Source organism: Cynara cardunculus (assembly GCF_001531365.2).
Source record: "Cynara cardunculus var. scolymus isolate 2C chromosome LG 10, CcrdV1, whole genome shotgun sequence".
In the NCBI taxonomy this organism is placed as follows: domain Eukaryota; kingdom Viridiplantae; phylum Streptophyta; class Magnoliopsida; order Asterales; family Asteraceae; genus Cynara; species Cynara cardunculus.
Genome location: NC_037537.1, coordinates 28,456,559 through 28,471,311, shown reverse-complemented (window position 1 = coordinate 28,471,311; position 14,753 = coordinate 28,456,559). Strand labels below are relative to the sequence as shown.

Genomic DNA, 14,753 nt, shown 5'->3' with positions numbered 1-14,753 from the left:
AATTAAATAATAAAGATAATCAAATTTATTTAATTAAAATATAAAGAACACAATAGAGCAATTTATATTTTTACCCCTGAGTAATAAGACATGGCCACGTATAATGTTAATAGTGACCATGATAAATAACAATGAATATTAATATTGCAATGTGATAAAGATAATCAATAATCAAAACCTCCAAGTACACATTTTGTTTGACCAGAAGGATATTCATACAATATATTAAGATATATTTTGATTTTATGTTTTATTTTATTTTATTTTCATCGATGTTATAATACAGTTTTATGTGGCTTTTTATTTTCATCGATATTAAGATATATTCCGCTCCAGGTTCCACTATCTTGTCCCCATCCTCGGTCCTGGTCCTCAACAGGTACGGGGAGTCGAATCTCCTTAGTTTTTGTTGGGCCTATCTTCGATCCATCCTCATGTATCCCCGGTTCAACTATAAATGGTTGATCAAAATTGATTGAAAAATGTAATATATTATAAAAACATTATTTTTATTAATATATATACATACGGACAAGGACAGACCCATAATTTTTTTAAACAGTAACATCATTTGACTATAAGAATAAGTGTAGGAATGTTTTTCATAAAATAGTCTTTGGTGTGTTAGTTAATTCATTGTTTTTCATATGTTCAAATCTTTTATTGCCAATTTTTTCTACTAACATGATAAATCTAAAATTTAAATTTACAAAATAAGAAACGACACTAACAAGATCTGAACTTGGGTCTGGGGTGGAAAAAAAGTCTTGCAAACCAACTCTACCAAATAAAACTGTGTCATTACTGTAGTTTCAAAATATGTGTGTGTGTGTGTGTGTGATGATACACAATAAATATATGGTTGCACCTTTTACGAATCTAATTTTTTTTACCTTCGACGGAGGAATAATGTTGTGGCATTGAATTTGGTCCATCCCTGCATATGGGAACGGGACGGGTTGAGGAATACATTATTCAACCACAGTTTTTAACATGTCGAGGATCCCCGGCCCCGTTCAAGATGGGTGAACCAGGTTCCCTAACGGAACGTGGCAAATCATCATACCTATCTCCGATAGCTATGTTATAAGAATTTTTTTTGAGGATCTAGATGAGTTTTGTGCTCCAACAACTATGCTATATTATATGAGAGATTATAAAAAATAAGAGAAAACACGAAAATCTCTAAAACTCTATATGTGAGAAATAAATAATATTTTAATTTCTCTTGCCACCAATAAAATACACTGAAAATAAATATTTAAGAGAGTGAAATGATGTTTTAATCAAATGTATAAAATATTTTAATAATAAAGTTAATGCTATAAGTGGTAAAATAAAGTAGTTGAATGTAGATTTTTTAGAGTTTTGATTATTGATATTCTATTTTAGAAAAATTACAGTATAGTCGCTGTAAGTGTTTTAATTTATTTTTTTTTGTCCAACGGACCTAATATAGCAAATCAAGTTTATTAAGGGGCTTGAAGACTCACCCTATCAGCAGGCACGGCTTGCGCACGGTCTAACGGACCTAAAAGAAACTTTTGCGTTTTTTACAAAACAAAACTTATATAACATCACAAGTTATGCAAAATAAATTCAAAATAGATAACAATTTTTGTAACTTAAACTTATACATAAATACAAAACAAGGTACTTAATCTAAAAAAAATGGCTTCGCAAAATATGGAGCATCCATGGGGGAAATGGTCAAATGGAGATAATAAAGAATCGATCAAATGAGATTATTATGTTTTAGATGCTCAGAGAGTTCAAAATCACGAGTCACAATTAAGTGGTAAACAGTAAACATCAAGATTTTCCAATTTTATTTATAAACTTCTATGCTATATTGTATTTTTGCTATTTGAGGGATGCACTGTTTTGCTCTAAATAGCATCGTAAACACCACTAATTTTATAACACATCATCATCATGTCAAACTTGTAACAAACATTTGGATTTTGGAGGAAAAGGAATCGGGAAGCAATTTGGCATCATCAACAAATTCTTAAAAAAGGTTTAAGTATACCGGTTATAACAAAGCTTCTTTTGACATATTATTTTATGCTTATGTCAAAATTCAACGGATCATAATTGAAACAAGATTTGGTTTAAATTTATATAAACTGAAAATTGGCATCAACTCGATCCAACACTTGCATGTTGGGTAATATTCGATATTTACCTTATCGGCAAGATTTACCATCCTCGTTTACTTTATCAGGTAACATTTCCATTCATTAAAATAAATGTCACCTAAGAATTACATGTGAAAAGATATTTCGGAGTTGACCGAGTGTACAAGGTTAGTTTGTGACTCCCAACGTTCGAACTTGATCCTGTGTTGATGTACAAGCTACAATATCATTTTGAACGTAAACAAATATTATATCACAAAACCACGAAAATCGCTTGGTGAATTCGGCGGATTGACTGGTGGGATCAAGGAGAATATAAGCAGAATACGCGTGAAGAAGGACATTCATGGCCGAATATACTCTTTGATTATTACAATCCAATATTTCTTCATATTCTATCCATTTGCAGGCTCTCTTTCTGTCTCTATATATAGTTCTGTACATACGCATGATCTTATTGCAAATTATTCATCTCCATTGTTGAAATCGCTACAGATTTCGACTTCTTTTTGGCAGGAAAGCAGGCGAAGATTTGAATCGTTCAACAGGATGCAGTTTCGGAAGCTTTTGAATAAATTGATCGACGAGACGTTACCTGAATGGAGAGACAAGTTTCTGTGTTATAAGGATCTGAAGAAGCAACTGAAGCGCGTTTACTCTAGAGATGGTCGCGGTAATAAGAGGATAAAATTGAGCAACGGCGATGAAACTGATTCGATCGCGACGGAGAAAGAAGTTGCTGATTTCGTGAAATTGTGCCAAGAACAGATCGATAAGTTCAATGATTTCGTTCTCGAAAAACAAGAGTGGTATCTTATCAAAATCGAGGTAATTTTGATATMTGAATTTCRTTATYGAATTGTTYATATCTAGATSTCSATTATCCTYTTATCAATTCGTTTAAGTTCGTAATTTTGTAATGAAGGTGCTGGAAGGTAACTTGATTGCGACCAAGGATTCAAACGAAGAGTTGTGGAAAATTGGTAGAACCCTAGCAGATTTACATGGAGAGATAGTTCTCTTGTTAAATTACAGCTGGCTTAATTACACAGGTCTTGCCTCTTTTACCTTCTCCCCAGATTATACTCCAAGCTTCCATTAAAATGCTGCAATTTTGCAGGATTGGTGAAGATTCTGAAGAAACACGACAGACTAAGTGGAGCTCTGGTTCGAGTGCCTTTCATCCAGAAAGTTATGAAGGAGCCATTTTATGAACCTGATGTACTAAACAACCTCGCGAAGAAATGTGACACGATGCTTGAACAACTTTTCTCCATGAATGAACCACGGACGTCCGCATCTGCAACAAGCAAGAAAGAAGAAGAAACAATTCCTGAATCATCATCTGCAGAACCCAAAGAGAAGTCTTCTCCTACAGTTCCTGAAGAACTCGTTGACATTAAACACATGGAGAACGACTACATGAAACTCACTCTTTCGGCACTTAATGTTCTCCAGGAGCTTCGAAGCGGAAGCTCAACCGCATCCAGTTTTTCACTACCCGTGATGCAACAAAGCATGGAGAGGAAGGAGGTATGGAAAGAATCTCTTGCTGTAGAAGTCGCCAAGTAAACCGGTAACACTTAACCTGTTGGGGTTTAAGATCAGGCATCATGACGATCAATGGCATGATCTTTTCCAACAAACGATGTAGAACAACTTGGAATGATGAACGTGTTGAACGAAATTATCCATTTAGTAGCGGTGAATTCAATAAACGATCATCTATACTATATTACAGAACATTTGAAAAATACTTTTAAAAACCATTTTCATGCATTAAATATTGTTTATTGGTGCATATTATTTAAAATTCAAGATTACAAATAAATTGTGCATAATTACAACAAAGCTTTATATTTGAATTTATGGAGCTAACTGCAGATAAACCTAATCAACTAAATGATAAACATCTCATTTTAAATATAAAAAATCTGAATTATAATTAGAATAATCATTGAATTACACTTATAAAAGAATACTTAATTATTATCTTTATAAAAATTATATTATTAAATCAAAAATAAATTATTATGTTATTAAACTTGAATTAATTTATAACAAAAATTTTGTATTAAAAAAATTACATAAAAAACGATAATTTTTAAATAGTTTATTTCATACTAATATCAATATATTTTTTTTCAAATTTTTATGAAGATAAACATTATCGCTTTCTCAAAATCACATAAAATTGTATTATATCGATAGAGACAAAAAAATAAAATGAAAGATTATTTTAATGTATCTCGCTACATTGCGCGAGTATCTATTTAGTATAAATAAAAAGTATCAAGAACACGAATCCAACGGTTACTTGGTTTGACGATAATTGATGTAATAGTATGTCTACAGAGAAAAAAGAGAATGTTTGTATTTCATGAGGATTACGATGTATTATTCTTACTCAATCAATCTCGAACGAATTCTTTGAACTTAAAAAAAAAAAGATTTGGAGTTTTTTTATTTATAATTGATTTTCTAAAACTTATTTAAAATAGAGAAAGAGGAAAAGTTCTTCAAATATGAAGAATTTTCTAAAAATGATTAATTATACTTGAGAAATAATATTTTATTATTTCAACTCATAAAAATATTTAAAATTAAATTTTCAGGATTGAAATAATATTTTATTAAAAACTATTTAATATTTTAATAATATAATTATGTTATATTCTATAAAATTGAAAATCTATTGAAGATATATTTAATATTTTTTAGAGATTTTGATTTTTAACTCTCATCATAAAAGAAAAATTGGAGAATCTACTCTAAGTGTTCTAACATAAACCCTCAAAATTTCGCACTTTGCCCTCATATTTAAAATGTTTTTAAAAATTAATTCGGTTGTTAGCAATGTGATTGACTGATAGGTGTATTAGTAACCTGTCGTAAATTGCCACTGAAGTTTTGTAATTTATGCATTTTCACTTTTTTTTTAATAATTTGTTATTTCAAAAGTATAAAATTTGAAGTCTTTAAATTTTGAGCTTTAAAATAAATTGTTCCATTAAATATATTCAAGTCCTATATCTACTAAACATGTAACCACTGATCTTTTATATATACCAGAAATTTCTTTATTTTCTTAAGAATTCTTTGAAAGATAAATTAATAGATTTTACATATTTTAATGATATAAAAAAATTAAATTGATTAATAATGTTGTATCACAGCAGGGCCGGCCCTGGGCATAGGCCCAGGGAGCGACGGCCCAAGATAGCATAAAGCCCAAAGACATCAAAATCCTAAAGCCCAATGTATATATGTCTTCAGTTTTCATTTGGGCCTAAGAATATAACCGTTTCCGCTTACCACAGTCCACTGCAATTCGTCCATCATCCTCCATTCCTCCGTCACGGCTCACTTCACTCCCTCGACCTCGACTCTCGCTCTCGCTCTCGCCTCGCTCACTCACAAAACTCACAACAGAAATCGATTTAGTTCACGATTCACGATTCGCCTCGCTCTCGCCTCGCTCACTCACAGAACTCACAACAGAAATCGACTCTCGCTCTCGAGTCTCGACTATCGCCTGCTCACTGCCGTCGMCCGTCTGCCTCTCTCTTGTGAGTTGTGACTTGTGAGGTTAGGGAACTAGGGTTATTACTTATTTTATTTTTGAAGTTTCTAATTCTTTGTTTGATTGCAAAACCTAATAATGAAGCTGTGAAATTGGTCCTTTGTGGTTTGTGACMGCAAAATTGCATAGGCTGAAATATGGTGRATTCTTATTTATTTTTCAATCCAAGCTTACCTTCTTGCAAGTTCTGCATAGTTATTCATTCCTTTAGGTGCATAGCAGTTTCTGAAAAACATAAAAGACTGTTCTTGATTATATTAATGTCTTTTAGGAAAAGAATTTGTACATTTGTTCTATTATTATATATTATTATTATAGAAGTTTCATTGTCAAATCTAACTGTTTCAATTTTTTTTATGGAACTTCTTTCTTGATGATGTATCTGTTAGTTGCACCTTGCACAAAGAGGGTTATAGTGACTGATTCTACTTGTTTTGCGCCTGTTCTTTTTGCATCATTTCTCTTAGTGCACTGGTAATTGAGATTGTAACTAAAATGGGTAACCAAAAGAGTGTGTGCTTGTAGTTTCTGCCTTCTCCTTCCTAACTTGTTTTCACGCCATTATTTGCCTAAATTACTTTTGGTAATTGAGATTGTAACTAAAATGGGTAACCAAAAGAGTGTGTGCTTGTAGTTTCTGCCTTCTCCTTCCTAACTTGTTTTCACGCCATTATTTGCCTAAATTACTTTTGGTAATTGAGATTGTAACTAAAATGAGTGACAATGATCAAACCACTTGAATATCAGATTTTTGATAGAATGGGTGTGGATGCATCTTGCTGTCTTGTGGTAGAGGATAGGTTCATTATGCATTTCATGGTAAGTTGTTGTGTATGTCATCAAACTTATCTATACCCTGGTAGTAAGATTGATATTCCTTATTTCTTTAATCCCAGCCTAGGTACGGGAAAAGAGGTAGAGGAAAGTAATTTGCTGCAGAAACTATCAGAAGCTTGCATTGTTGATTTCTCTTAGATCGACTCTTCAACTGCACAAGTAAGTTTTTTTGTTCATGAGTTTCAACTGAAGTTTTGCTGTTCTTGGCATAAGTTCTATACTTTTTATGTTTGTTTAAAGTTAAATGAATACTATTGTTATTAATTGATCTAGTTGTTGATCGAATCAATCAAGCCTATCTCTGGAGTTTTAGTTCTTCATTATGTGATTAATATTCAAGTTATCATCCACCGCTTTTTGTTCTAATCCCATTAGTTTTTGATGTATATTAACACAATTTCAGTAGCTATAATATAGTTGAACAAACCTATAAATGTGCTATAGTTAAGTGATGATTTACCCTCACTTGAATGTGTAGTAGCTAATTCACTTGGATGGTCTCCCATAGCTTTGCAATTTTACATATGAAACTCATGATTGCCATTGGTCAAGACCATAAATATTATTATATGAAACACATGATGGACTAACGGAGTCATGCAATAGCTAATTTCATAGGCAAATACCTTAAGTGACTAAAAAACACTAATGTGTCTCTCGGTCTATGAAGGAAAAAGCTAGACAATTGTAAATTACCGCACTTGGATGTTTTTAATTGAGCATCATTTGGACTTTTCGCCATGGGCACCAAAAATCTCAGGGCCGGCCCTGTGTATCAGTGATTTAAAAAGTGACAATTTGGGAAAAGATGGCATGTTAAAGCCGAATCAGAAACGTTCTAATCTTTTTGGAGGCCTTGTTATATCTAAATTTTTTGATAACATTGCAAGAATGAGATAACAGATAATATATGTTAAGAACAAAATTGGGCTAAACCTAAAACGATTGACAATCTGAAACTAAACTTAAACCATTAATGATTTAAACCTAAGACCAAACAATTAATGGTTTGAACCTAAATAATTTTGATTATAGTTTTACACATGTCGATAAAATACCCTAAACACATGTAAATTTAGGCCCTAAAATTTTGGGGGTCCTATTTAAAATTTCACATTTAACATGCTAAGAGACGACTCTGTTAAGAATGTATTGACTTTTTGATGAGTGTCAACAAAAGTTTACTGGAATATGAATTCAATCAAATAAATGGCTATTCTGATAAATCTCTCAAAAACTATATATAAAACCCACTTTATAAGGGAAAGAATAAATAAAGTATCCACCACACCATATAAGCCAAAAGTGATTTTAGAGAGATAATGGTTTGGAAGAGATGTGTTGTCAAGTCATTACCGGTTTTGAAAGTGTGTTTTGATTGGGTGTTGTGGAGTTGTAATATTTATATTAAACGTTACTCGGATAAAAACTTTTTAGATGAGTATAACAATGACTGATAATCTTACCTGGTTAATGTTTATCATGTAATAAATGTTTAATAATAATCTTTCTATACCATTTCAATGGGCGAGAATTTTATGCAATAAACATTTAACACATGTTAACGATTGTCATCCTTCTTCTTTGCTCTCAGTTAATCAGTTACTGATAGTTAATTTGATACTAATATCGATATATTTTTGTTAAATTTTTATGATATCTTTAAATTTATGTTTTATTCAAAAATAAAAACATCACCGCTTTTCAAAATCACATAATACCGTATTATAACATCGACTGAGATAACAAATAAAATGAAATATATATTTTTCAAGATGTATCTCGCTGCATTGCACGAGTACTAATCTAGTTATATTGTAAAAACATTTAACAAAAACTTTTAAAAATCATTTTTTATGCATGAAGTACTGTTTGTTGACATATATTACTTGAATTTTAAGACTACAAGTAAATTGTACGTAAGTACAACTTATTAAAGCTATATTTTTTAATTCGCATGACTAATTACAGATAAACATGAAGAAAATACATGATAAACATTTCATTTTAAATATAAAAATCTGAAATATAATTAGGATAATCATTAAGTTTTAACAGAACCATTATCTTTATAAAAAATTATATTGTTAAGCCAAAAATAAATTACTTTTATATTATACCTAAAGTAAATTATAATAAACATTTGAATTAAAGAAATTGTACAAAAGAAATGAGAACTTTTAAATAATTGATATTAATATGGATATTTTTTTCAAATTTTTATAATATTCAAAAATAAAAAATTATCTTTCTCAAAATCACATAAAACGTATCATATCAACATAGACAAAAAATAAAACGAAACATTAAAATGGATATGTATCCCGCTGCATTACTTGGGTACCCTTCTAATATATCTATATCTATACTATCGTATAAAGTAAATTTAACAAAAGTCTTAAAATTTGACGGATGCCGAGTCCACCAAATAATAAATTCCAATTACGAGCTAATTACAACCAAAATTGTAATAGCGGTAAGTCAGGTCAAATCCACAGGGACTCGGTTTAACTTACTATGTCTAGAAAAATCAAATACAAAGCGACAACTTAAAAGTAATTACAAAAGGGGGGGGGGGGATGCGGGGGTTGGATTTGATTAATTAGACTAATCATGCGAATAAAAGTAATTATAGACGATTGGAATAAAAATAAACTCAGACTTTGGATTATAAATGCAACTCTATTCACGAGTTGTTATCATTGATGATCTATAAGGCGACCGCACATACTTCGATTAACCCGGTTCTAATTGTTAAAGAGCTCTAACAATTAATTCCAACATACATAACTTTTGATAGGAACAAGCTCTCCTCTCATACCTTAATATGCAATTGACATCAATTTCAAATAAGCTCTTAAGAGCCAAATTGATACTAGCATGAAGAATCAATGGAACCCGGGTCGGATAAATTAACACACGAGCTTGGTTAATCTAAATCTTCCGTTTCACCTAATTTCATGACAAAAGATAGGAAATTTCTACTAAACCTATTTGTTATTTGTCATCAATATTAGTTTACTAAACAATTACGGATTTAGGAAACCAAAATAACCATAATCGATTTCCACACAATTGATCAGAAAACATGAAATTCAATTTTATAAACTATTAAATTCAGAAATTGGGTGAATAATCAAAGTGAGATGATAGTACATCATCTCAAACAACTAGTAGAACTAGAACTTGCAAATATTAAGCAATCCAAGGTTGAATTTACAAAGAAATTAGCCACACATGGCTAATTGAAAACACAAACTAAGAAATTGAAAAAGATATTAACCTAGTTTTAAAATTGATGGATCTCCTTCAATGCTTCTTCAATCCAAAACCACGAACCATTGTTGTCTTCCTCATCAATCGATCGCACCTCGTGTCTTCTCCCCTCCAAAAAAACCTGCTGTCGTCTTCCCTCACGAACTCCAAAACAGCCCACGTCTCTCCCCCGATGAAAAACTGCCTCTGTTGGGCTGTTGTTGCTGGACTGCTGCTGTTGGGCTTTTTTTAAAACATTTGAGAAAATATGCTTCTTTTTCACGCCATTTGAATTCGTATGCCCAGTCCAGAACCTATTTCATAAATATGCTCAGCCTCATATTCCTTTAGAAAACTATGCCCCACCTTGTAACAGTTTTAAAATATATGCTCTGTTTGTATTAAAATCCATCATTTTTTGCACCTATCAAAGACCAATCAATAACTAAATTAAAGGGATTCTATAAGCTATATAAACTTTACAATATATACTAGATTCATTATAAAAACATGTTTAAATATAAGCTTATCAAAATACTAAATGACCAAGATACCTTTTATATCACTTTTTCAGTTTTTCGCCCCCTCCTCTCCTCACATACACTCACCCTCTCACAACCGATTTTTTTTTAAAATTATAATTTTAAATTTACACTTTATACCCGTATAATTAGTTAATTAATTTACTTTACGTCTTTAACTTTTAAATGTTTCATTTCAAACTTTTATCAAATTAATATACATGATCATATATCAATTAAAACATGTTTAAAAAAATACATTTTTATTTTAACAAATTACACAATTATAATCGTCTCGTTAATACCTTCGAAATGAATCCAATATTGAATAGTTTTTGACTTAATTATATTATTATATATATTGTAAAAAAATATTTTTAATATTTATGATTTATACTTTTATAGTTATTTATTTATATATATATACTATATATTTTGGGGTTAGACTGTCCAAATTGCACTSTATAATATGTTCTGAATTAATATGTTCTTGAGTTTTTTTGAAATATATATATACATGTATTAATTCAACCTTAATCTAAGTTTCTGAACAAGAAAGAGGGTAAGCAGTTGAAATTTCATTCTAAAACCCATCTTTTTTGTCTTTTCATGGCTTATGATCTGTCAAATTTGTAGTTTTTTTATTAGTTTTGAGTGTTTATCTTAAAACTCAAATTTCTTAGTTTTTTGCTCTTGGTATAAATCGAACAAATTTGTGAAGTCGTTTAAATATGTTGGATTTTAAATATATTAGATTTTAAACTGACATACAATTTTTTCATCGATAGTCTGTAATTGGAATTGGAACCATAACTCTTATTTATTCAAATTGTATTAATATGTAAAGACCAAGTGTAACATATATCATCGTTAAATCTTATCTTATAAACCAGTGGAATTTCAAAATCGTTAAAATTCATGGCTCCCGCCGCATTGCACGGGTACATAACTAGTATATATATATATATATATATATATATAGAGAGAGAGAGAGAGAGAGAGAGTCGTTTCAAATGCAAACTATCATATTTGTACAATCGATGCAACCCAATAAATTAAAATATTTATGAAAATGATGAGAGTTCATTTATTATGATTTAAATATTTATGGAAGATAAATAAGATTCATTAATTATGATGAATATTTTATATCAGAAAATAATCAAAACTTCTATCAAATTACATATTCATCAAATTAAATGGACGGTCGAGATTAAATTATATTGGTTGTACAAATGTAAAAAGTTGTATAATAACTTATCCCCTCTCTCTATATATGTAATATTTCTCATCAATTTTTTTTAAATTAAATGTTTAAAATGAAAAACTAACGAAAAATATAGTTTGTTTTGATATGATATAATAGATTTAGGATCCCAGACGCATTAATTTATGTATATTACCAAATTGAGGGTAATAAAAGATTTACTCTTATTTTTATTCATATAAATATTTTAATAATATAATTAATGTTATAATTTTTTTTTAAAGTTTAAAAAAACCCAACAAACTTTTCCAGTTTAAATGATAAAGTCCCTAAACTATATATTAGAATGAGTAAACCATTAAAATTTTCTGATTTTGAATGATTAAATTCATGAACATTTACTTTAATAAATAAACAATTATCGTTTAGAAATTGGTTACATGCATTTGTTTAACCAAAAAACTAAATGACACTGACTAAGGAAATTTTAAAGTAAAAAAATCAATTTTACCGTCAATAAAAATATGTCATAAATACCATTTTACTCAACGTTATTGCCTCACCTCGTGTTGTCATTGTCATCCACTCTTTATCACCGTCGTTGGAGAATGGACGGTGAAGAAGAGCGACGTCAATGTGTGCGAAGAGTTTAAATGGTGTAAGGTTTGTGAATGGTACAATTGATTTAAGTTTTTTTATTTAAAATGTTTGTATCAAACTACAAGAGTACTCGTGCAATGCATTGAGGCAGATCTTGATTTCAGTGTTTCATTTTATTTCCTTTTTATGTCGATATAATACGGTTTTATATGGTTTTGAGAAAGTAATAATGTTTTTATTTTTTTAATGCAATATAAATTTGAAAATATCATAAAATTTTGAAAAAAATATATCGATATCAGTATCAAATTAATTTTTTTAAAAGTTATTGTGTTTTGGTAATTTTCTTAATTCAAAATTTTAACTATAATTTAATTTAGGTTTAATAATATATTTTTGTATAAAGATAATAACTAAGTATTTTGTTAGAACTCAATGATTATTCTAATTACATTTTAGATTTTTTATATTTAAAATGAGATATTTATCCAATATTTGATTATGTTTATCTGTACTTAGTTACATAAATTTAAATATGAAGCTTTAATAGGTTGAACTTATGCATAATTTATTTGTAATATTAAATTTTAATTAATATATATCAATAAACAATACTTTATGTATAAAAAATTATTTTTAACAATTTTCATCAAATACTTTATAATATAATATAAATAGTTTTTTTTGTTGAAAGCTCGTAAATAATCATTTTTAAAAAGTTCAATAATTTATTTGCTTTAAAAATTAGAGAATTAATTATTTACAATAAAAAAGTTAATATTTTATTCATTTAAAAAATATTTTATTTCCCTTAACTTTTTGATGAAGAAATTTCCAGGAAGATGCTGTTAATAAATCAATCCCATTACCCAAACCCTATGATATGATCTCGATTCTCCGATTCCCGCTCATTCTTCCTTCCCCCCTAAGGAATCAGATATTCCTCCCTTTTTCCATTTCTGTAAACTCTTATCATCTTCCATTCCTTTGTACGATTTCGTTTCTTACTTCTGTTGCTTTGCTTATCGGAATCGGTTCTTCTGCTGTTGCTTCAGGTACGACTTCTGGTACTTTATGTTGCTTCTTACTGATACTTATCGAAATTGACGGTGAGTGGTACATTTCTGGTAGTTTAGGTTCATTTCTTACAAAATTACTCTTCTTTCCTCTTCTTCTACTTAATTTCTTCTTGGTTTTGCTGTATTTTGCCTTCTCGATGTTGGTTTTGCTTTCGCTGTTGAATTGCTGATATAACACTTTTTTCAGATCATTAGCTACTGAAATATCTACTGGTTTTTGCTTTCATAGACTAAGGATCTTGTGAGAGTAGGAGTTAGTGATAAATGTTAGAAGGGATCTGGACTCTTGATCAATTTGAATCTCCAATCAACCCATGAATTGCGATTGCGGCTCAGAAGGGAATTGATTTGGTGGATGTCATTAGTGTTGATCTAATTGTTCTCTTAAATTAGGATCGATACAAGGGCGGAGATCTCTTTCATTCTCACCGCCATAAGTTTCATTCTCACCATAACCCAACCACGCCTTTATATTGCATTATTGATCTAACATTTTTGCTGTTGGTTGGTTGATATAAATTTTTTGTTTTTGATGTAATATTTTGTGGGCAAGTTTTATGTGTGGAAAATCCAGTGTTATTACGTCGTGGGTGTGTTTTTGGTGTTAAATGTTCTCCAAATACGTTATAGATTTCATTAAAAGTTGATGATATTGGTAGTATCTAATTCATTTTGTGTAAATTGATTAACACGGATCTTGGTTTTCGATAGATTTTTTATAAGCAAGGAGATACTATTTGCATTGTATCTTGATTTAGTTGGGTGGAGATCTTTCTCGAGATCATGAATGAGCGATAGTTTCCAATGTTGAAAGGTTTGGCTTTTGGATGATGTTTCTTTTTACCATCTTGTTCTTACTCCTTATGCACTTAGATATAACTATGCTTAAGAAACCCCAAAGGGTGACTTTGATTTAGGAGGTCTTAAGTTTGGATACTGCAGTTGCTATCAACTCTTTAGGGGCCCATGTCTCTTGGTTGGAAGGTCTAATTGCACAAATCGTGTGGAGAGGGATCTTTGTGTAATTAGGTCTTCTGGCCAAGGGACATGACATCTAAAGAGTTGATAACTACTAAATATCTAGATTCCAGACCTAAGACCTTCTTAATTAAAGTCACCCTTAGAGGTTTCTTGAGCATAGTTATATCAAAGTGCATAAAGTGTGATAGCAAGATGGCAAAAAGACCATAAGCCAAAACTTTTAACATTGCAAATGATCAAGAGAAAGAGCTTCACCCAACTAAACCAAGATACAATGCAAATAACATCTCATTCTTATAGAACGTCTATTGAAAATCAAAATTCATGTTTATCAATTTACACAAGATGACTTAGATATTACCAATAAAATCAACTTCTAATGAAATCTAGAACGTATTTGGAGAACAATTAACACCAAAATGTAATAACAATGGATTTTCCACACACAAAACTTGCCCATAAATATATCAACAGCAAAAAAAGTTATATTAACCAACCAACAACAAAAATGTTAGATCAACAATGCAATATAAAAGCAAAAACCAGTAG

General features: G+C 30.1%; 2 protein-coding genes and 1 long non-coding RNA gene across 3 annotated transcripts in view; all 3 read left to right on the top strand.

Annotated features, from left to right (window-relative positions):
* Window positions 1-2,661: 2,661 nt before the first annotated feature.
* LOC112518963 (SPX domain-containing protein 2-like) lies at window positions 2,662-3,713 on the top strand. Its single transcript, XM_025126788.1, has 3 exons — window positions 2,662-2,969; window positions 3,067-3,193; window positions 3,262-3,713. The coding sequence occupies exons 1-3, from the start codon at window positions 2,691-2,693 to the stop codon at window positions 3,711-3,713; spliced, it is 858 nt and encodes a 285-aa protein (XP_024982556.1). The 5' UTR covers window positions 2,662-2,690.
* Window positions 3,714-5,533: 1,820 nt separating this feature from the next.
* LOC112520448 lies at window positions 5,534-6,850 on the top strand. The gene is made up of 3 exons (XR_003069997.1): window positions 5,534-5,729; window positions 6,472-6,543; window positions 6,621-6,850. It is a non-coding gene; the product is annotated as an uncharacterized LOC112520448 (long non-coding RNA).
* A 2,022-nt stretch (window positions 6,851-8,872) lies between these two features.
* LOC112520213 (RNA-dependent RNA polymerase 6-like) overlaps window positions 8,873-14,753 on the top strand; it is a 10,133-nt gene continuing 4,252 nt past the window's right edge. Inside the window, exon 1 of the mRNA XM_025128512.1 lies at window positions 8,873-8,941. Coding sequence (XP_024984280.1) covers window positions 8,873-8,941 — 69 coding nt within the window. The remainder of the gene's footprint in view (window positions 8,942-14,753) is intronic.